The sequence below is a fragment of the Podarcis filfolensis genome (genome assembly GCF_964270895.1).
Source record: "Podarcis filfolensis genome assembly, chromosome: 3".
In the NCBI taxonomy this organism is placed as follows: Eukaryota; Metazoa; Chordata; class Lepidosauria; order Squamata; family Lacertidae; genus Podarcis; species Podarcis filfolensis.
In genome coordinates, this window is record NC_139606.1 from 91,730,228 (window position 1) to 91,754,904 (window position 24,677).

Sequence of the window (24,677 nt, forward strand, 5' to 3'; positions counted from 1 at the left end):
ATCAGATTACTGTTGCATAGTTATAGAAAAAAGCGTAGGAACAAAGATTTAAGGTTGTATGTCAGGTTCCAAATGATGCCTCCTAAAGTCATCTGCTTCCTTAAAAAAATGAGGCTATTAAAGTGAAGCCAATGATGTTCTGAAAAGTTCATTTCTTTTTAGAATATTATTGACTGATTGGAAGTCCCTCCTAATTAGCTTCCTTCCTTCCTTCAAAGGTCACATCAGTTTCAATTTCCATTCTGCCGTTATCGCCTCCTTGCTGGAGGAGGAACCTTAGGAAAGGTCCAGTGCTATTTCTAGCAACACCGATACGATGGCTCAGATCCCTTTGAACAGCCCAAAGCCCACAGCCGACGTGGGTTAATTCCTACCTTTCGCAAAAGAAAGCAGATTCGTTCAATATTTCTCAATCGCTCTCTCTGTCAAAGAAAAGAGAGAGAAAGGGAAGGGTGAAAGGGTACAATTTAAGACACTCATGAATCAAGGAAACTACCTCCAAATGGAGTAAACTCAACCCAAGCGGTACTGTGATGAAGAGGGAGTGCACATGTATTGGGGTTAATGCCCATGAGGTCACACAAATTATTTTGACACAATGAGGATTAACTTCTGCAATCAGGAGACTTTGGTACCCATAGAGGCTCCCTATGCAGTTGAAAACTCTGATTTTCTAGAAGTCTCAATCACATGGGGAGCTGCTTTGGACACAAAAAGCTCCCCACTGCAGTTCATCCTCATTATGCAAAGAAGCTGGTGAATTGGTGTATCCTTGAAGACAACACTGTACCTGTGCTGACTCTTCAACCCAGTAATGGCTGAAAAGCACTTGACTTGGGTAGTGTTTCATTAGTAATTAATTAGTGGTAATAAAATCTGTGCCCACTACTTCAAGATGTAATGTTTTGTCTAAGGAAGTCATCCCATTCATGCAAGGATATCTGCTTGCACAGTGGAACTTCCTTTTCCTTTCCTCTCCCCATGTGTGCTCCCCCAAATGTGCTCCAGAGGGTTGAAGGAATCCCCAGAACAGATTTGGGAAGTGCGTAGGGGAAGAGAGGAAGGGGACAAATAAAATGATTGGTTTATTGATTCCATTGCACATGCAGCAGTCCTTGTGCAAATGGGACGACTTCCTTGGATGCGAACCATTGTAATGCATTATCCACCAACATGATTCGGATGACACCAGGAAGCAGATTCAACCTCAGATCTAGTAAATTCGGTCACTTTAGTTAAGGTCTGTGTTCATTCTTCCATCTGCCATGGTGTAGCAGAAGTTGCTTCCTCTGTAGGGTAAAGTGGATCCACATCCTTACAAACGGGCAGTGCATGATGGCAGTGAGGGCAAGGGGTGTCTGAGTCAGCACTGTGTAGACACACTTTTTTTCCTTTATGGCCAGAGACATCCAACAAGTAATTGCTGATTTAAGTGTAACCATGGTGATGTACAATGGCAGACCTGAGCTTTGCCCAAAAAGTTTAAGGAAGCCCTCTCTAGTCTTCCAGTTTAAGCTTGGCATTTCAGCTTGGTTAAGCAAACATTGCCACTCGCCTTGTGTGTGTGTTTTATTTATTCATTTCACTGCTCAACATGCTTCACCGGTTTTCAAAGACGTTGGAAAAACCCCTCCGCCTTCCCTTCAGGTTCTATTTAGGTAAACATGGTTACTGTGCCTTTCACCTATGGATATATCAGCTTTTACATCAGAGACAAATTCTCTCACCTCATAAGCAAGTTTAATTTGATTTGCTACAGTGGCTATCTCCCTCTTACACTGTGAGACTTCAATCTGCTTCTCTAGGCAAAAATGGACATGAATTCCTACAGCAGTCATGAGTGGTGAGCATACACAATCATGCAGCTTTGGAGAGAGATAACTTCTCTGCTGTAGAGCTTGAAATCCTTAAAAGGGAAAATGATTCCCTAGGATGAGGCGCTGGCTACAGCCAGGCATCAAGGGGAATTTAAATTCTACATTCCCTCTGGAAATAACAGGGTAGTTATTAAAGGTTAACAGACTTAAGCAGCGCAGCATCTACAATCGGTCTCTTAGTCATTTAACTATGGGCCGTAGGCTCACATAGCTGCTTTTCAAGCCTATCTTTTGGAGAGATGCTATTCCTGAAACCTTTGGAGCTGCCACCAGTCAGTGCTGGGATAAACAGACCATAGCCTAACTTGATGTGAGGAAACTTCATATATCCACAATCTTCACCGCTTTGCCTCCATATACAGCTGTTTCAGATGTTATGGAAAATGTAGATTCCCTGCTATGTAAATAAGCCATGGCAAGTCTCAAGCTTGCATACTCCCTCCTGCTCTCCCTTCTTCTCATATGCTCCAGAGGAAATTGGAAGCATCTCTTTCCCCTTTTAAACAAACCAGTATTCTCTGGTTAGGTCCCAACGTGGAGACGTGGTTTCTTTAAAATCTGTAAAAGCTCACACAAATCAGGATTAAGCCACTGTTTCTGATCCAGGCTTGTTCATTAATTCAAGTTTAAACAAAACACAGTTCATCGACTCTGAACATAAAACAAGGCACTGTGGTTTGTTTAAAACTCAAGAGGATGCTTTTGATTTCCTCTTCTGGCATACAATAGGAGACGGAAAGAGGAGCATGTGAGGACAAGGCTCCTTCACATAGTGGGAAACCATCCTCTAAACTCCCATTAGGCCCACTGTCAGGATTTCTGGGGATGGGGTACCGTAGTTTTGTCACAGCCATTATGGTGGAGCAATGGAGCAACAATCTCTCCATGAGCAATGCAACTAAAATGTATTGTCACTCATATAATTACCCACAGGGAGTCAACATGTCCATACGATGAGAGTGGCCAGATGACCAACTGACCACTTCGCCACATGACAAGCTATATGTAATGCGTGTTGACTTTGCCCTTCAAAAGCCGATTTTCAGTTATGTGAGTCAACCCCTGGTATGTGCCTTTTTCCATTCCAACACCCCTCATTTCTGAATCAGAAATAATTATATCAAGACTCACCCTGTTTACATATTAAAATAAATTTCACTTTTAGGCAATCCTGATTCAAATCTATATTTCTGTTGACAGTTTAGCATTACTATCAAAACTAAATTACTATAAAATAACAGAACAGAACTCACCGCATGCGCTGGGTTGCACTGATCTATAGGGCTCTTGAAGTCTGTCTTTAACTCATCAAATGCGATTATCTGCAAAAGAAATTTTTCAAACACTGAAATTACATTACTTGCAAACAGGTCGTCCCCCCCCCCCCATTAATTTATCCTCTCCTACTATGGAGAAAATCCATCCTTTCAATTATAATAGATTCAATCCAGATTATCTCCAAGACAACTGGCACTTGTGTCATCTGTGCATAGTCAGGCTACTTGGCGTGAATTTGTTGTACAAAAATGTGAGAATGGCAGTTGTTCGAACTTCCATATCTGAGAGATCAAAACCATGGACACCTTTCCAGGTCCCAAGTACTTTCATCCCACAGACAAACCAGAAGAGCAACTGTGTTACTCAATAGCAGCAAAACGATCTAATGTGTGTAAGTGCCATAGAGTAGGGATGGAGAGCCTGTGGCCCTCCAGATGTTGTTGGACTTCAATTCCCATTAGCCCTAGCAAACATGGCCGAATATGGGAACTGTAGTCCAGCAAAAAAAAATAAACCTAAAAACTGGAGTGCCACAGGTTCCCCATTCTAGCTTCAGAGGCTAACCGGTCTGTCATGTCATTAGCTCTTGGCGATACTAAGGCATTTTTATCTTTAAAAGGCTTTTCTCATTATTTTTCTTTATGCTTTTGTACATGAAGATTTTACACGTAGACAAACTGGAGTGATCTATTGGGAGGTGTGTTCTGCCCACCCAGATACATATTCCAAATATTAATACTTGTGTCAGCTTCCTGAAGTGTGTGTTCAGATCAATATGTATCTTTATGCAGCCACACTTTCACTACCTTTTCTACATGACTATTAATCTCAGTGTTCTTAACAAACAATGTGAGAATCAAATCTAGCTTCAGAGAGCAAAGCTCCAAAGAATGTACCCCAGCAACCTGAGTGGACATATTATGGGCCAAAATATGTCAGGTTCTCTGGCCTCTATCCTGCACCTGGCTTTGAGCAAGACTTAGAAGGGAAGGAGGCATTGCCTAGAGAACCATCATCCTCCACTCCAAGACCTTCCAGATCAGAGGATGTGGTATTACTGACTCTTCAGACTCAGAGGGCAGCCCCAATGGAGTGTACACTGCTGTACCTGTGCTTTAAGACTCAGTGGCTGAAGAATCATGCACTGGCCCTTTAAGGACCACAGATAGCTCCCAAAGGGAATGAGGTTAACAGCCGGTCCTGGCCAGACAGGCCTTCATGCAACTCAGACAACAGCTCTTCTTAGGCGAATTCCAGCCAGCTTCTCCCACAATGATTTGTCCAGGGTCCTGACAGGCTGTGCTTTGCTTTCCTTGCCTTATTCGTTTGGGTGTATCCCTGCCCATTCAGTAAGTAAAACTCCTCCAACCCAGCCTCCCCTGGAAGTCTCGAGTTGACCTAGGACAGGACAAAGTTGACAGATGATAATTGTACGTAAGGAAAATTAACCTGCACATTTCCCACCCCACCCCAGTTTAAATAGGTGCCGGGGGAGGACAAGCTAGATCAGAGCAATGGTGTTTGGTGGGGGTTTCATAATTGCCCCCTACAATGGTTTTGATGAAAATCACTCCCAAGTGTCTTTTAATCCTAAGAAGCTCCTGGCACTTATGTGAGCTCACTTCCAAGGGCTAATGGCAAGTGGGAGAGTTTTCATTGGTATCACACGCAGCAGGTGATCCAGCTTCCCCTCATACACTCAGGCCCCGCTATCCACATCCTCACTTATCCGCACATAAAGAATTAAATAAATCTTGCAGCATGCTCTGCAGATTCAGATATCTGGACAGTCAACTTTCTTACTTCCTTGTTTGCTTGTGCCTTGCTGGTCGGTAGAAGCCCTTTTCAGGCAGAAACCACAGAGTGGAGGGGGAGTGAGATCAGATGAATCAGGGAGCAGGAGAGATTGGATAAATCAGTTTTTTCCCCTTTGGAGGTTGGGGGAGAGTTTGGCCGAATACCACATTAGAAATATTTCTATAGGAAATAATTTAAATCATGGACTCGTTATGTGAATGCTCACCTAACAAACAATTTCTGGTGAATGCATTCTGTTCATTAAATGGGCCCTGCATGCATACAATTAATATCATTCTTACTTTGGCCCTAACTCCTAACTTTCACAAATGCAGCTACTTTGCTTTAACATTCAGTTCCCCTAGAATGTGCCAATAATTATGCGGAAATGTGCCAACAGCTAGCTATCTTGTTATTCCTCCTTAAGTGGACCTTCTTGGACCTAAAAGTGTTAAACAATTATCATCCAATGGCTAATGGTCTCTTTTGGGGCAAGGTGCTGAAGATGGTGGTGAAGGTCCAGATTCAGGTTTGCTTGGAGGAAATTGAATATCTGGAAGCATTTCAGTCTGTTTTCAGGCCTGGTCATGGTGCTGAAACTGCCTTGATCACCTCAGTTCATTACATTTGTCAGATACAGAGGAGCATCAAAAAGATTTTTGGGGGGCGACTTTTGATACCATTGACCACAGTATCCTTCTGGAGTGGCTCAGAGAGGTTAATTCCCTTATTTGTGTTTCATATGATCTTTTATTTCATTTTTGTCTCATGAGCATGAAAGTAGTTTTCAAAACTTGGCCAAAGAAAGTGCTTTCCTTCATTAACAACATATTTCCTGTTCGCTATATCTGTAGCATATTGCAAATTCTGAATCACCTAATATCCCCGTTTTTAAAGAAGTATGAGTAACATATGGGACCACACAATATGACATCTTGTTTTGCTGAGGTCATATTAAATAGTGATTCACGTTGGGCTCTTCATTCAATAATACCCTGAATCTACTGCTATTAAACTGCTTTTTGAAAAATGCAAAATACTTTAATTCCAAGTATTTTCTTATTTTATTTAAGAAAAATTATATTTTTAAAATGCAATGCTTCCCAAAGTTGTTTACAAAAATGTAAACAAGCACACCTAATACATATTTTGGTAAGTGGTTTGTCAGTCTGACTAGCTGTCTATCTGAGCCAGTGTGGTGTAGAGTGGTAGACTCGTAATCTGGTGAACCAGGTTGGCGTCTCCACTCCTCCACATGCAGCTGCTGGGTGACCTTGGGCTAGTCACACTTCTTTGAAGTCTCTCAGCCCCACTCACCTCACAGAGTGTTTGTTGTGGGGGAGGAAGGGAAAGGAGAATGTTAGCCCCTTTGAGACTCCTTCAGGTAGTGATAAAGCGGGATATCAAATTCAAACTCTTCTTCTCTATAGTTTTGGCCACCTCTTGAGATATCATCGTGAAACCTGGCATGAGGATTCCCAAGATAGATGCTGGACAGCATTTTGAATCAAATGGACAAACTGAAATGTCACTTTCATTTGACTTTGCCCATTTTCTGGTATAGGTTCAGACACCACTAGATATCATCACCAACCTCAGCATGAGGATTCCCAAGGGGGGGCTGGAGGACTTCAGCGCTGTGTAGATGCTGGGTGCCATTTTGACTCAAGATAGTGGACCAAAGCATTACTTTGGCGTGACTTCAATTTTTTGGCATAGGTTCTGCCACCTCAGGAGATATCATTGCCAAACTAGGCATGAGTATTATGGGGGACAGCTACTATTGTTGCCCTGGGAGTCACTGCCACCACTGTTGCAGAAGCCACCACCAGAGGGTGGTGCCACTGAGATCTCTGCAGCTGGTAATCATTTCCATGAATGATAGGTAAAGGGACCCCTGACCATTAGGTCCAGTCGTGGCTGACTCTGGGGTTGCAGCGCTCATCTCGCTTTATTGGCCGAGAGAGCCGGCGTACAGCTTCCGGGTCATGTGGCCAGCATGTGATATAAAGGCAACGAAGGCTTGGCACACAGAAGCACTCATCGGGGGGAGGAGTTAAAGTGGCTGGTATATGACAGCTGTTCTGTTACTATTGGCCATATGCAGAAAAGTTTAACTAGAAAGTGTGTGTGTGTATGTATCTCCTTCGCAAGCCACATCATTAGTCTCTAGATTAAAGATGCCACGTCAAGGCAGCACAGTTTTTGAAACAGAAATAAGAATTGACGTGATTTAAACTCAGATATCATCAATAAAGAGGATTTGCTCTTATCATTTAATTCCTCCTGACAACAGCTCAAGCGCACATGGGAAAATAAACATTCTTTTAAAATAAGAGTCAAATGATTGCAAAAAACAGTTCTGGGAGGAATTCGACAAAGTGCTGTGCTGATCGTTCTGTCAGGGCAAGCATCCCAGTTTGCCAGACGGAAAGAACATTGTTCTGGGGATCTTCCCACCCCCCCAAGACCCAAGAGTCAATTTGGGGAGTGTAGGGGGGTGAGAGGGGGAGAAGTCCCATTGCACAAGTGGAATTCTTTGCACTCATCTTCCGCTTATGGGCCTGATTAGTTGAACCCTGCCCTTTGTTTCTACTCCTGAAAGTAGATTTGAAACAACCAGCTTAGCTGATAACGTACCTTAGCTGCAGCCTGCCAGAGATCACATCCCCTGCCTCTGACTCATTTGCTTCTAACCTACCAGTGTCAGAATTAGACCCCAGCTGCAGCCTGCCACAAAGCTAGCCTCCGGGCCTGATGACAATACAGCAATGTATTAAGTACTGTGTGGACCCTCTATTTTAATTCCATTTCCAGCTAATTGCGGGAAAACAATACCACAGCAACACTAAAGATCTCTGACTTGGAAGCAACCATTCTTTGCATATTTAACTATGTGATACAAAAGTTATGTTTCATTTAGCTCCAAGTCCAAGCCACCTTTGCCAACAGCTACCAGCACATTCCAGCTAAGTGATCAAAAGATACACTTGAAGGAAGCTTCCCATCTAAACCTTAGCTCCTGTCTACTATAGCTGTGCTGTATAAGACGCTGCAAATCCTAGTTGCTGGTCCCCTCTTGCAAGAACTTTTTATTCTGCTCATAGAATAGGAGACTCAGGGCCAAATGAGGTGTGACATTAATTTTGTAAAGGAAATTAATGTACATAGGTTTTTAGCTGTGTAAATAGCTGGGGAAGCATGACCAGCTTCAGGGCTGGGGGCTGGGCTGGGCAGAGAAGGGGGGGTTAACTCTTTCTCTCCCTGCACTGGTCCTGGCAAAAACAAAATGACCTGTGCAAGACCTGTGCAAGGGAGGTATCATGAGAACCTGCAGAACACTGTGGAGGGAAAGAGGATCCTTCCACCTGGCAAACTGATAAGCTTGTGCAGATGGAACGCTGGTCTTAGCGTGACGCTGAATTTCACCCTCTATTATTATTAATGACCTGCCACATATGTATCTCAAGGCAATGCACAAAATATAATATTGCTTTCCTGAAGCTGCTGTCTGAATTTTAAGGATAGTTTGCATTGGCACCAAAATGGAGGCTCCCCTTAGAAATGAAAACAGCAGCTTTGGAAGAGTGATTTTATCAACACCATACAAGGGAAAGAAGTAAACTTTCCCTCTCCCTACCACCCCAACCTTACCCTGCCAGGCTGCTCAGGCTTCCCTATGACTTCTATTTTCCTAACAAAAAAAGTGCACTCTAGTTTCGCTTAAAGAGTAAATTACATATGTCATGCAAATCCACGTAAAACAGCCTCAATGACCATTGTTTCTGAAGAAAAGCACGTTTGGAAGGGACCTTTTTAGCGAGAAAAGGTGATGAATAGACAGTGGCTACTTAACGCTTTCCACACTAGCTTTTTTCCTGCTCCAGCTCTCCAATCTGTTTTTTTCATCCAAATGCTTATTTTCTTGCTTTTCAAAACTCTTGGGGGTAAGCAGTGGGGGAAACTCTATGGAGTGGGAGGAAAGGCTGGTGGAGAAAGGAACAAGCTGTTAGGATATTTCCGTTCCACCTTAAAAGGGAGCAGGATGTTTGTATAACACCCTGCGTAAGTTCCTGTCTCACAGGATGTTTATGCTATATGTTCCTTTCGATTTTGCCTGTCTTGCCTGAGCAGTCGGAGGAGATGGTCATGATTTCTTTGTTCTGACCAATGCCTAATAAACTGTAAATATGCAGTTCTGCTCTCATGCTGTGCAACTTCTGTTGTGTGAATTCTGCTGAAAGAGTGTGCTCTAAGCCAGAGGCTTAGTGTCGCTGAATTGCTGATATTGCCTGACTACGGGAGGTCGATGGATCGTCCGGCATCCGAGCTTGGGGCTCAGATGGACTCTATCTCCCTGGCAGTATCCCAACAACAGGTTTCGGGCCCAGATTCACGGCACTTGCAGAAGAGTAAGACTGCGCCAGACTGCTAAGGTATGTTGGAAAAGCGAAAGCAGAGGCTTTTCTGTTTGCCGCGGAAGACGTCTTTGATGTCCGGCTAAACTAATTGGCCTGGGAGCCGAGCCAGAGGCATCGTGATTTATGAGCTGCCGGGATAAGACGTCTCAACAGGCTCACGGCTGATGTTAAGAGGTGGAATGGAGTTTTTCCAAGCCTCTGAAGCTGCTGAGTGTCCTAAATTAAATCGGGACAATTATGAGACCTGGGCAAGATGGTGTGAGAGTTTGCTGCGTCAGTTTGGAGTCTGGCATACTGTATTTGAGCCCACTCCAGTTCCTCGGACAGAGAAATGGCAGGGCCAGGATTCGAAGGCCATGGATATTATTGTCTTATCCGTCTCTCTGGAGGAAATAAAGACGCTTGCTGGAAATCTCACGGCACGTGACATGTGGGATGCTTTGAAAAAGGCCCACCAGCCAATAATCCCAGCCCAGTGTTTGAATGCATCGGAGGTCCTGGCTGTTTCCCAGAATGCGAGTGAATGCAGAGATGCCGAGGGCACCGGTTGCAAGCTGCAGGGGGAGCTGACTGTGATGTCATCCCAGGCAGCATTCCAGCCTCCAGGGGGAGCCAAGGAGTCGGCAGCTGAGAGCTCTGTTTCTCGTGAGAACCAAGGTCAGAGCCTATGCAAAGGCCGGAAGACCAGACGTAAACAGAGCAAGATGTTTCCAGATGGCCCGAAGCAGAAGGGGAGTGGAACGCCAGTGGAAAACAAGGCTATGTTTGCTGGCACAGCTCCACCAAAGGCTAAAGGCACGTCTGATGGCCAGGAGCAGGGGGGCAAGTTGCAAAAGCCCACGCCAGTGGAAAACAAGGCTTTGTTTGCTGGCACAGCTTCACCAAAGGCTAAAGGCAAGTCTGATGGCCAGGAGCAGGGGGGCAAGCTGCAAAAGCCCACGCCAGTGGAAAACAAGGGTTTGTTTGCTGGCACTGCTTCACCGAAAGCCAAAGGCAGGTTTATTGTGGATTCAGGATGCACGCGACATATCACCAAAGACCGCCATCTGTTCATCTCCTTCACACCTCAAGATGGAGAGATCCACCTGGCTGATGGAAGGACTTTGCAAGCTGCAGGAGTTGGGACTGTGAAACTTGCAAGTTTGCATACTACCATCAGAGATGTACTTTTTGTTCCAGGAGCTGCGGACAATTTGCTTAGTGTCCCACAGCTCAATGGGCGTGGTTTTGAAATTACATTCAAGAGGACTGTCTGTGTCATCAGAAAAGGCAAAGAGGACATTTTGCATGCAAAGTTGTTGGATGGTTTGTTCTGTCTAACTTATGATGATGTTCCTGTTATATCTAATGCTGATACTTGTTGTGTTGCACAAACTAACAAGGTTCTTCATGCAGGTTGCATTCATGATGCACATCGAAGATTTTGTCACCTCTCTTGGCAAGCGCTAGCCAAGATGCCTGAGTTGGTTGAAGGTTTGGACATCAAACCTTGTAAATTTCACATGAAATGTGTATCTTGTGCAGAGAACAAGGTGAAGGTTGCTCCAAAAGGCAAGGAGTCTAGCAGGCAGGCTTCCAAACCCTACCAGCTAGTTCACGCAGACCTGGTAGGTCCTCTAGCGCCCTCTTTGGGAGGAGCAAGGTACTTCATGGTTCTAATTGATTCTTTTTCCAGGTACATTCATGTGTTTATGCTCGAGCAGAAATCGCAAGCATTTCCTAAGTTCAAGGCATTCTGTGCTTGGTTGGAGAATGCTCATGGTAAACGTATTGGCTGTCTGTTTACTGATCGGGGCGGGGAGTTCACTTCTCAGCAGTTTGAAGCTTTCCTGACTGAGAAGGGAATCCAGCATGACTTGTCAACGCCTAGATCGCCATGGATGAATGGGCTTGCGGAGAGAGCAAATCAAACGTTGCTGCAGGGAATAAAAACCTTGTTGCATGATGCCAACCTCCCTGAGAAGTTTTGGGGGGAGGCTCTCTCGAATTTTGTTTACACTTTTAATCGCAGACTGTCATCACCTATTGGCTGCACTCCCTATGAGAAAATGTTTGGTAAGAAACCTAACACCAAGCACTTGAGAATCTTTGGTTCTGACATGTGGGTACACACCCCACAAAGCAACAAGCTTGGGAAGCGTGGGGCACATGGTTTGTTCATGGGGTACGATAAAGGTGCATACAGAGTATGGATGACTAACTCAAAATCCATAAAGTTCACAAGGAGTGTTGAGTACAATCCTAAATGGGGGGAAAATGTGGGAATTTTCCAGAGTTACCCAGAGGAGGATGAAGGTGATGTGAAGAAAGCAGATCATGCTGAGAAAGCTGAGGAAACTGAGGATGATGATGATGATGATGATGATGATGATCAGAGTTCGGATTCCAGTTCAGTGGGCGGCGCTGCTGCTGCTGTCAGTGACAGTGATGACACAGCAGACTACAAGAGCGCAAAGGCCTCAGTCAGACCATCTGATGCGTCTGACAATGAACTGGAAGAACCACTGTTCACCATTGGTCACTTTTCTCCTAAGAAAGAGGAGATGAGTCCAGAAGACTTGCGTCTGGTTCGCAGGTCTGAAAGGGCGACCAAAGGCAAACCTCCAAAGAGATTTGCTGATGAGTTTGCTAAGATGGCAACTGCTGTTCTTAGTAGCTCAGAGAAGGTGTGGGAACCTTCAAGCTTCAAAGAGGTCCAGGAGTTAACCTCTAAAGATGCTGAGCCTTGGCTTAATGCCATGAAGGCTGAAGTTGATTCCTTGAACAGGAACCAAACTTGGGAGCTGGTACCGGTAGTCCCAGGAATGAGACTGGTTGGCAGCAAATGGGTCTTCAAGGCCAAGACAGACCAGAATGGCAAGGTTGTCAGACACAAAGCCAGATTGGTTGCCAGAGGTTTTTCACAGGTACCAGGGCAGGATTACCACGAGACCTACTCACCCACGGTCAAATATGAGAGCATTCGGCTGATGCTCAAGATCGCTGCGGAGGAGAAACTGCATGTTTCCCATCATGACATAAATACAGCTTTTTTGTACGGGATTTTGAACGAGCAGCTGTACATGCTTCCACCTGACGGGATGCAGATACAGAAGGGAATGGTCTGTAAACTGCGGAAATCCTTGTATGGTCTCAAGCAGAGTGCCAGGTGTTGGAACACAAAACTCACTGAAACGTTGCTTTCTCTAGGTTTTCACCAGGGCAAAGCTGATCCGTGTGTGTTTGTCAAGGAGGAGGGGCAAAACAAACTGTATTGTTTATGTTTTGTTGATGATCTTCTGATGTTTTGGAAGAATCAGGCTTTCTACCAAAGCTCCCTAGCTCAGCTGAAGGAGCACTTTGACATGAAGGATCTTGGTGAGGTATCCAACTATCTTTCTCTGCAGGTGGAGAGGGACCAAGCAGGTAATTTTCTGGTACACCAAACACAGAAAATTGCTGATGTATTAACCAGGTTGAATTTGGTTGATGCAAACCCAGCAGACACACCGATGGTGACAGGTTACCAGGTAGACAGTACTGCTGAAGCGTTTTCTGACACAACGCTGTACAGATGCATTCTAGGCAAGTTGAATTTCATTGCTAGATGTTCAAGACCTGACATTGCTGTAAGCACTAACCTGCTTAGCAGACATGCTAACAATCCTACTGTTCAGGATTGGAAAGCTCTGAAGCGCATAGCCCGGTATTTGAAAGGGACTATGCACTACAGGCTGAGGTTCACCAGTCAGAAGACTGGAGGTCTTGAAATCTTTGCAGATGCAAGTTTTGGAAGTGACACCACGGATGGTACAAGCACTTCTGGAGTATGCTACATGTACAACCACTGCCTGTTTGACTGGTTGTGCAAAAAGCAGACAACAGTTAGCCTAAGTTCCTGTGAAGCAGAACTCAATGCTCTGTCATTTTCACTCATGGATTGTGAATGGTTGATGCAACTGTTTAAGGACATTGGGGTTTCTGTGAAATGTCCTATACAAGTGTATCAAGACAATAGATCTTGTTTGGCTTTGCTGAACTCGGAGAGTTGCAAGCAAAGGACCAAGTACTTGCAGATTAAGCTACATCGTGCAAGAGAGTGTATTCAGAAAGGACTTATTCAGGTGTCCTACATGCCAGGAAATGAAATTCCTGCTGATCTGTTGTCTAAGGTTGTTAACAGAGAACAACTGAAGGTTTACGCACAAAAGTTGCAATTGGGTTGAACCACAGGTACAACAGGTTACACGGAAAGGGGGAGGATGTTAGGATATTTCCGTTCCACCTTAAAAGGGAGCAGGATGTTTGTATAACACCCTGCGTAAGTTCCTGTCTCACAGGATGTTTATGCTATATGTTCCTTTCGATTTTGCCTGTCTTGCCTGAGCAGTCGGAGGAGATGGTCATGATTTCTTTGTTCTGACCAATGCCTAATAAACTGTAAATATGCAGTTCTGCTCTCATGCTGTGCAACTTCTGTTGTGTGAATTCTGCTGAAAGAGTGTGCTCTAAGCCAGAGGCTTAGTGTCGCTGAATTGCTGATATTGCCTGACTACGGGAGGTCGATGGATCGTCCGGCATCCGAGCTTGGGGCTCAGATGGACTCTATCTCCCTGGCAGTATCCCACCCTCCTTGTCATCCATCATTTCACTCAAAACAGGTCCTTCCCAAAATTCATTTTTCTTTGAGAGGCTAGCCTTTGTGCTGGCAACAAACACATTTCCATGTAATGTGCAGATTTTGCCTTGATTTATGAACATACTGACCACACGGACTTCACACCCCACTCCTTAACACCAGTTGCATGTCCATGTAGAATGAGGCTCCAGATTAAGCATCCTTGTGACATACAGTTCAGTGATTCTGTAGTTCCATTACCTATTTCAACAGAACAAACAATTGGGGAGGTATTTATAGATGTACATATTCTTCTAGACAATGACAGCTTTGAATACAGAAGGTATGAGATGAGCAAGAGGCTGTGCTTCATTCAATTTCCATTCCCTTGAAAAGAAATAGAAAATTGTTTGGGCTTGTTCAAGTGGCATCAACCAAGGACCTGTGTTTTAGGGACTTGTGTTTCTGGGTTCAGAGAGGAATATCTTTGTGTTGGATGTGTTGATTGTGTTATTCATATCAAAGGGTTCTGAAAGTAACGTTTGCATCGCCTCTATTGTCCGGTTCGATCAATGTGATTTTGGACGGGCAAAGGAACATTTAAAAAATAAAAGAATGCAAAACTAAGTGCAGAGTGGTACACTGGAAAGCCCGGAATGGATGAAAATTGATTTAACTAAAGGAATAAGATGCTAATGAATGCTTTGGAGCTAAAGTGTCTTTATATTGCAAATTATAGTTACTAAAACTAAATGGGGTAACAGGACAATGGTCGTCCTATTCATCCAGTGAAGAGGCAGAACGAGTTCAGTGTGGCTGCCCACCACAAGGATCGCTACAAAGAAAGGCAGCTGGAAGGATAAAATATATTCCCTTTAAGACAGATTAGAGTGTATGCAGCCATGCTGATTCCATTTCCTGCAGAGACTGTCCGCAAGAGTGCCAATTACAGCTGAACAGCATAGTGAGTATCTGTCCATTTTGGGTAAGTTTGCAGTTTGATGGCCTTGGAATCCATCTGGAATTCCACGATAAAAAGGTTTCAGTCTGTGCAACAAAGGGAAAGCCAAAGCAGTGTGAAAAGACAGAGCTAACTATGGCAAGCTGCAAGTAAATTTTATTTCTCATAGCCAACATTTCTACAGCACTTTCACTGCTAGGGCACAACACACCAAAAATTGTATTTCTCCCCAAACTATCATCATATATATTTATTCCCAGAAAGGTGACTATGTTAGCAAATGCAACAAAGAGATCTGACACTTTAAAGACTAGAAATATATATGATGGCATAAGCATTTGGGGTCCAGAGTCCACTTTATCAGCTGTATCTTACAACTGATGAACTAGACTCTCATCTGTAACATTCTTTGCTGTTTTCACATATGTCTGGTTTTCCTTTGCGGGGTTGGGGTGAGAAATTAAGACATCCTATTCTTCAGAGTTTATGACTAAATATAGGGATATTCTGAATATGTGATCACAAAGAACAGCTTTCCTATATCTGTACTACTAGTACCTGGTTTTTGTCCATTAAGATTCATTGATTTATAAGTCTCACACTTTTTCTCATTAGGTGGGCTGTAGGGTTGTGGGTTCAAATCCCAAAGTCTTCCTATCTGTTAGAGAAGAGGTTGCATCTTTGGCAGGGTCTCTAGCTCAGTGGAAGTGTTGGTAGAGGAGCAAAAATATGGCACAGAAAGGAGAATTCCTGGATGCCAAGAACCAGGTTTGGGGCAAGTACTCTTTGGCAAGAGAACCTCAGCAGAGATTTAAAATCACAAAACATGGAGCAAAGTAAAGCATGGAAATATAGTCTGTTAGATTTTTAAAATATGCCCTTTAAAATGAATTCCAAAGTTTCCCTCTTCCCTGAGCATAGAGAAAGACCACACGATTGGTAAGTTAAAAATGGTTTACTTACAAACTCTCTGAAGGTCTGACTCATGTGCTTTTCCATACAGCATTCAGAAAAAGTTGTACAGGAAGTAAAACTTGGCTTAGGTACAAATTGGTGAAATAAACTATTGGTATGGGAACTCAAAGAGTGGCTTGTGAGGGCCATGCGCTCTGAGCTGGAGCAATCAGCTCAAGCTTCTTCACACACTGAGTTTCTCAGGTAGACTGGGCAAGAATGATAGGCCTGATTACCTAGTTCCTCCCAAGGGGAGGGGAAGTGATCTCACTAAGCCTGGCAGGACAGCTTACTCTATGGTATTAACTCCTTCATGCATTAATTAGAGTTAAGACTGTTGGTTATATGAGGCTGATAATCTCACAGGAAGTACACCTGCTTTGCATACACCACATCCCAGACTCAGTTTCCATTTTTTTTTATAAAATATTTATTAGCATTTTCAAGAAACACACAACAAACAACAAACCAAAAAATAAACAAAACAAAAAACACAAAAACACATAATATTCAAAACTAAACACAAAAAAAATAGAAAAAACACATAAAGTTTCTGTTACTTATAATTCTTAACCTTATTTCTCAGACCTCCTCACACCTCCCCTTCTTGTATTCCAATTTAAATTGTCAATTCAGCAAGTCCTTAACTTATTTCTTTACCTTAGCTTAAACATTTATTCTAACATACTATTATTTTATTTTACTTCTTTTTTCCATTTCCTCAATTTATTTTTAACAACCTTATTTTCAATTAATTTAAAAAGAAAAAACCAATTTTACCTTTTTAAAATTACACATCAATACTTATACCTCATTATTTATTCTTAGACCTTTTTCCTAAAGTCGACCAAAATTTCCCTTCCACGATTTACCCAATTTCCTTACCACTAACAAAATATAAAAAGCAAATTATCCTTATGTACCCTTTGGATTCCCAACCTCCACCCACCCTTTTCCCGGTTCCAGTCCCCAACCAATATCCGTCAGTCTTTATGTTGTTTATTTAGCCTGGAGATCTCACGTCCGAGGCCCTTATATCTCTCTCAGTTCCTTTCTGCCGGTCTCTTTGATAGTCTTTGATATTAAGCCCCAAGTCTCGGAGGGGCTCCGGCCCAACAGAATCCATGTTACTTCCAGCCGGTCCTCCATCCTTAAAAGCAAAGCCTATGGGGTGCTCCAACTCTTGTTTCAAATTTCTTTCAGATCCAGATGTCCCCAAAGCTCCAGCTTTCCCCTTCAACAAATTTGTAATCCTCAGGTCTTCAGATCTCCTCCAAAGAGGGTCTCTCCATTTTCCAGACTCCCATTCAGACCAGGCTTTCCACATCCAATTTTTATTGTCCTTTTTTGTCATCATGTCAGGCCACATATTGTAACTCTCCTTTAACTCCTGCAAATCTCCTGCTCCTCCTTCATTTTCTTCAAAAGCCACATATTGCTCCATCATATCTACACTTTCAGTTTCATTTATTTGTTCAGTAGAATAGGCTTCCTGTTTCAAGTCCTTATCAGACTCAAAAATGTTGTTTACTGTCCAGTGTAGTAATGATGCCTCTGTAGACAAAGCATTGTATTCATCTTGCAAGTTTCCCAAGAGAACGAGTGCTCTGTCCAATTCTGCTTGAAATTTACATACTCCAGCCATTTTTATGATGTAGTGTCCCTATTACCCCTCTAGGGGGATTTTAGTTCCTTAGTATTCCTTTCAGCTCAAAACCAAAAGTCCAGTTATTTTGTAACAGTCCTCCTTGTTTTCAACAAATTATACCAAATAAACCAGCAAGAACAGCAGAAACAATGTTCTCTTTTTCCAGCTGACAACTAGCTGACTAGCAGCTCACTTGACAGCTGTCAAAATCTTCAATGCAACAGGCTTTCTCATAGGACGTTCCCGGGTCTCGGGGGGGGGGTGAACTTTCAACTCCCAAAATTCTTTTTATCCTCCAGTAAATCTTCTTATCGTGTCAAAACCGTGAAGTCAAGATCTTTCATTAAAAAACAAAAACAAATTCTCTCGACCTTAGCTGCCCAGTCCTTTGCTTTAAATTGTCCAGACTCAGTTTCCAAATAAAAAAAAAAAAAAACTTCTCGTATCAGAGCTGGGAAAGAGACCAGACAGCCTCCATCAGTTTAGAGTAGACAACACTGGACTAGATGGACCAATGATCATCCTCTATTTGAGGCAGTTTCACATGTTCATCTTGTTCTAATGACAGTAACCACAGCAACAGGAAGCTACCAAACCACCCATCATCAATGCCAGGCTAAACATTTCAAGAAATATATGATTGGATTTCATGGATCTAAATAGCAGTTTGGGGGCTGGGGGTAATCAGAACTGCAGCTTGCAGGGAGATGGAGCTTAGCATTTCCCCCCACACTGAAATTCTACTGAAAATCACTCTCCAAGCTCGTTTGCCGCAAAAGGGAAACTGCTATTGGCACTAACTGGGAGTTAACAAATCACATTTATGCTTCCACCCATTTATGGGATTCCTTGTCCTTCAACAGGTTTATTTTGTCCAGTGCATCAGTTCATCTACAGACTGTTTACACGAACCTGATTTAATGAACTTTATTTGTGGAGAATGGAAGTTAATAAGATTGTCAGGTCACACTCAAGATGTGTTTTGAGGTTTTATTGTTCTTTTAATACTTTGCTTGGAGCCGTCCAAAGTGGCTGGAACAACCCAGTCAGATGGGTGGCTTCTTCTTCTTCTTCTTCTTCTTCTTCTTCTTCTTCTTCTTCTTCTTCTTCTTCTTCTTCCTCCTCCTCCTCCTCCTCCTCCTCCTCCTCCTCCTCCTCCTCCTCCTCCTCCTCCTCCAGATATTGAAGGAAATATAGCCCACAGCATTCCTGGTCACTGAATGTGCCAGCTAGGACTGACTGGAGTTGGAGCAGGGCCACAGCTCAGATCCCAGATTCAGTCACTGACCTCACCAGGAAGGGCTAGAATGACCTCTATCTGAAACCCTGGAGAGCCACTGCCAGTCAATGTGGATCGGGGTGAGGGGTTTTTTGCAACGCATGGCCTGAGATCCACTTGTGGCCCTCAAGGCCTTTTTTGGCAGTCCTTGGCAACATTTGGCATCTCAAGCCCTTGCACTGCCTTCCCAAAGACTATTTAGTGCTTTCCAAGTTTTGGGGAAGGAAGTGGCAGAGCTCTAGGATGCTGCCAGAGCATTGCGCTTCCTTCCCAAAGCACTACGCCTCACTTATCTAACTTTTGGAAGGCAGTGCAAGAGCTGTGGGGGCATCAAATGTTGGCCTTAAACCACCACCCCCAGACACGATAGTGTGGGGCCCATGGGTTCCAAGTCTTCTTGCAGTCCACTTGGAATGAAAAGTTGGGCTGCCCTGATGTAGACAGTACTGAGCTAGATGGAACAATGGTCTGACTTGGCTGAAGGCAGCTTCCCATGTTCCTATGAATACAACAACATCTGGAAGCCACAGGTTGCCCACCCCTGCTTTAAAGCTACCGATTAAAGCAAAAGACCCATTGGTTTCTCCATCCTGCTTCATCTTCCTTTGTCATTTAATTTGCCTTTTCTGCCTGCCTGATGCAGCAGCCAGGGAAGGGAGGCTAATGAGGAGCAGAAAAGGAATGGGCAACAGAAACAGGTTCTTTGTTGGTAGCTTTTAAAGGGTCAAAGACAATCTCTTGATTGTGACCTGGCATATTTGAAAGGGGTGCCTAACTCAATGTGTAACTCACCCTCCCCCCCCAAAAAAAAAACCAAGAACAAACCACTGGTTGATTTGAAGCTGAACTTACAGTGCTATCAAATCTTAGCTTCATTTCTATTATTATTATTATTGTTGTTGTTGTTGTTGTTGTTGTTGTTGTTGTTGTTATTAAAATGCAGCAGGGAATTCATCTTGGGCCTGGGAAAGAAATAAAGCCAAGCTTTAGCCCAAGAGATAAGGAAGGCTAGCGATAAGCAAGCTTCCAACCTCAGTCTCCCTTCGGTGCCAGCCTAAGAGGGGATGTTTGATACAGCTGTAATCTCTTTCTGTGCATCAAAGTCTCAGTCCTATTGGAATTTACATAGATAGAGCAGGTGTGATGCTTAATCCTCTGAGATAGTCAGAAGTGAGCAATCACTCCATAATGTTCCACTTATCAAATCAAAATTACACAGAGCTTTATGTCCATGAATCATTTTATACAAGCAGCCAAATGGGTTCTTTTCCTGCAATTTGTTCTTTTCTTAAAGTGAGACTGAATGGTTATCACTTTGTTTAGACTGAGTGCATGGAAAGAGAGGAAGATGACACAAAAAGGAAGAGAAGATGGAAGTAGTTCTTAAAATCTGAAGGGGGAGGCAAATCTAGCGCTAGCACCCAATGTGATATTCTAAATATCATGATATGAAAAAATAAGGAGCTTATATTTAATAGAAAGAACACTGTGAGAGGCATCATTTGCCTTCTTATTGAGTTAGTTAATATAATGCATAAATAGATACATGCTATATACTATATGTTGATGATCAGTTCATGTTGTATCCAAAGCACAATTAGTATCAAAACAAATTGATTTCATTAATTGTCTGCAATTGATTCTGCATCCAATGTCCATTAATGCCAATTGCAGCACAAAGAGTACCTCTCCTCCATTTAAATTATAGACTCCGTCATTCTATATTCAAAACAGTTAAGACATCTATAATATCATACATTGAGGAGACCAATAGCTACTTACCACAATGAGTGTAGAAATTGTCCCCCTAACATACAGTGGATAGATTTAGAGTTTGGCCCAACTGAGTGATAGAAGTCCCTTCACAATGAAGGGACAAAGTCTCCACACATCTATGCAATTAATTTAGCAAATTTGTGCATGTATACAGAAAATGAATTGTATATGAGATTACAATTTGAAAGCAAATGTTCACAATGAAAGTTACATTTTTTAAAAGCTACGGAATCGAACAATATTAATTCCTAATGCAACCCAACAGGGGCAGATTAGATCCATAAACTTTAAATATTGGCAAAATTATTTTATTTAGCTGTGCATTTTGCTTTAGAGCCAGACTGTATGCAGAACTCCAGCAGCATTATACCGTAACTGAACTACAGCCAAACTCTATCAATGATCTTTTCCTCTCTCTTTTTTTAACTACCTGCCTTTAAAACCCAGCAGGCTCCCTAATCTCAGAAACAGTCATCCTTCCATTAGCCAGATGGGTAGATTAGCCCGTTCTTCAGCACAGCACTGGTTGTTTAGTTTCTTGCTGTTCTCATAAAGAACTTAACTGTTACATGCCTGGTACACTAACACTTTAGCATCCATTATATATCATAAGAAATATAAGAACTCTGCTGGATCAGACCTAAAGCCTATAGCTGGCATCCAGTTTCTTGCATCCAGTTCCTCTTGCTATCATTCCACAGTAATTGGTATTCAGAGGCCTCCTGCCTCTGGTTCTGCAGGTAGCATATAAGCATCATGACTGGTAGCTATTGATAGGCTTAACTTCTCTGTGGTGGTGTAATTTAAGCATCTAAGGGTACAATCCTATGCTCAATTTGTAAGCATCAGCACAGGTCAGTGTGAGGGTTTACCGGGGTGCTTACAAACTGATGTCAACTGAGGGCTATAGGATTTCACAAAAGCCCCAACACACCAGCAGCCCCAATACACTACTGCCTTGACATCCCAGATACAATGGCAGAACAATCCATTGGCACAGCTGTACAATCAAGAAATAGAAGCAGGGTGAACAGGGGAAACACAGTGGTGTCATAGCTGGGACAGATGAGATGGCACAGTGAAGGAGGACACTTGTGCCATGTGCTATACTCCCCCAGATCATTGCCATGCTCCCATCAATAGTGCAACTTTCACCAGCCCCAGCCCTTGCACAGTACAGTGGTACCTCTAGATGTGAAAGGGTTCCGTTCCAGAGCCCCGTTCACATCTAGAAGCAAACGTAACCAGTGATGGCATGTCTGCGCACACGCGCGTCGCTTTTCGCCGCTTCTGCGCATGCGCGTGACATCATTTTGAGCGTCTGTGCATGCGCAAGTGGCGAAACCCAGAAGTAACGCGCTCCGTTACTTCCGGGTTGCCCTGGAGCGCAACTTGAAAGCGCTCATCCCGAAGCACATTCAACCCGAGGTATGACTGTAGTTTAATGTTTTCTTGACATGCACAAACTTACAGTAGCACTTGAGGCACACTAAACATGCAGACACATGCTTCTAGTAGCTGAGGAGCTAGTAGCTCTCCTTGGGCTTGTGTTCCTATAAGCAACGGCATGACTGTACCTACATCCCAAAAAATTAAGTACCCTCATCTGACGGTGCAAGCTCAAGCAACCTGTGACTTCGGCATGGAAGTTGTCACTGTACCTGCCTCTTCAAGACCCTCCTGGTCTTGGGTGACAGTGAGGAAGGGGACAGAGGGCCCCATCCCTTCAGACACTGTCTCTCCCTCAGCTCCTGGAACGTCCTGTCCTTTCTCCACTGACTGCTCAGACCCCTCCTCATCCTCCAGCTCTGGCTCCTGCCCCGAGGGAAGCACAAAACCCCATAAATGGCTACCCGCTTCCCCTGGATTAGCCTCTGGCCCTGTTACCTCTTCCACCAACTCCTCAGAGCCCTGCCAGTCCCTGACGGGAATGGTGGAGAGGAATCCCATTCCTACATCTAAGCATAATCTGGCTTTAGCTGGACTCCGATTCAGATATCCAAACAGCCAGTTTGGTGTAGTGGTTAAGAGCAGTAGTCTCGTAATCTGGGGAACCGGGTTCGCCTCTCCGCTCCTCCACATGCAGCTGCTGGGTGACCTTGGGCCAGTCACACTTCTTTGAAGTCTCTCAGCCCCACTCACCTCACAGAGTGTTTGTTGTGGGGGAGGAAGGGAAAGGAGAATGTTAGCTGCTTTGAGACTCCTTCGGCTAGTGATAAAGTGGGATATCAAATCCAAACTCCTCCTCTTCTTCTTCTCTCTGTCTAACCGACTACACAGGGTGGTTGTGGGGACAGAAACTGGGGAGATTACGTACTTCACCTTGAGCTCCTTGGAGCAAAGGCAAGATGTAAATGCAACTGTGCTTGCCGAGTCCACAATACATACAAAACAAATGCCATGGCATTAAGTCCCACACAAAATGTTGTGGTAGTAGCAAGTCCCAGTTCTGAGTAATGCAACAGCAATTGTTAGATTCAGCTCTTCTTATCCCACACAGAGTGCTCAAATTGCCTGGTGTTTCCTCCCTCTATTTCCTGCTTTAAGCGCATGAAGTATCGGCAGGTGGAGTTCTGCTTATAGGAGAGGATTCTGACTTGTAATTTGCAATGAACACTGAGGCAAATAGCACAAAAGTATTTTTCTCTAATGGCTCACTATATGCTAAAGAGAACATGAACATGAAGGCATTTCAGAGTCTGAAATGAAAGCCTTTGCCTCTACTATTGGCTACTTCAGTTAGGAAGCTCCCCACAGCTGGCTTAAGCAAGCTTCAGGGCTGCCCAGCTTTTCTCCAAAGACCTTGGGGAAACATTGGGCTCCTAGTCCCTCTTGGGAGCATTTGCTGAATTTTGGGTAAGGAGCAATTAGTGTCTAAGACATAAAACTAAAAATAGATGAGAATATTTTAAAAAACAACCCACAAAAACCTTAATATAGCCTAGCACAACCAACATTACCAGTCACTTTAGAATTCCCAAAGGAAAAAAATCATATTTTTTCCTCCAAAAGTTGTCTAAAAATACTGGTAATTGGTGACCTATTTTCAAATTAAATGGAAGGAGGGGGGGCTACCATCCCTACTTATGTGCACAGGACTGAATCGCTGGATCACAACCAGAGAATGTTTGCTGCTGTACTTTTAATTAATTAATTAGATTTCAGGATAAATGACTTCTAGTTTTTTTATAGAAGGGAAGGGTTGTTTTTAATACATACAGTATACTGTATATTAAAAGCACTCTCCTGTTGTATCCATTTGCTTGAATTTAGTTTATTCTAGATGGTTTTCACAATTGAATTACATATCTGTAATTCAAATGTAAAACATAGGCTGGACAACATAATAGTTCAGCAGGGTTCCCCCTGCCCCACCTCATCCTCCAGAGAACGTCCAGCAGTTTGAAAGAGAAAACACTGCACTCATCTCATTTTTGTCTCTGACTAGGGTTGCCATATTTCAAAAAGTGAAAATCTGGACAGAAAACTTGTAGGGTTTTTTTTTTGTTTTTTTGTTTGTTTTTGCAAAATCTCAAAAAAAGAAGAAAAATGAAGTTTTACAGCTATTTTTAAGGAAATTTGCCAAAATCTACACTTCCATTATGGGTTCCCATACATCCAGATTTTCCCAGACATTGCAGCGATTTCTGCCTGTGCACCCTTTCCGAAAGCCGAATCCCAACTATGTCCAGGAAATTCTGGATGTATGGCCACCCCACCCCTGACAAAAAGCCCTTGCAGGGGCTTGGCATTGGTCTTTAAACTAGCAAACCCTGCCGGAGGCGACAGTGGGACAAAAGAAGTGCAGATGTACAGCACTGGAAGGGAAGGTCTCTCAAATCACTTCCAGCTCTTAAAAACTATTGTCTGTCTCCAGTCTTTCCTGGTTCCAATGTACTGGACCCCATCCACCTCTAGTCATGGCAAATCATCACATGTTAATGTGGGGATCCACATCAACAGCCGTATCCAGCCAGTTCAATTGTCCCCTGGTAGATATCATGAAGTAGAAAGGTGTGCGCACACCCATATGTGCGCTTGGCATCTGTAGGCAGATCTCCCTTCTGGATTGGAGCAATTGTCTTCATC

The 24,677-nt window shown here is 43.4% G+C and overlaps 1 protein-coding gene across 2 annotated transcripts in view; it reads right to left on the reverse strand.

Moving 5' to 3' along the window:
• Positions 1-24,677, reverse strand: part of CNIH3 (cornichon family AMPA receptor auxiliary protein 3) — a 65,716-nt gene that overhangs the window by 21,197 nt on the left and 19,842 nt on the right. For both annotated transcript variants that reach the window (XM_083605646.1, XM_083605647.1), the window contains exons 2-3: positions 3,131-3,199; positions 375-422 (exon numbers count right to left, since the gene is read on the reverse strand). In XM_083605646.1, the coding sequence (XP_083461772.1) occupies positions 375-422; positions 3,131-3,199 (117 nt within the window). The remainder of the gene's footprint in view (positions 1-374; positions 423-3,130; positions 3,200-24,677) is intronic.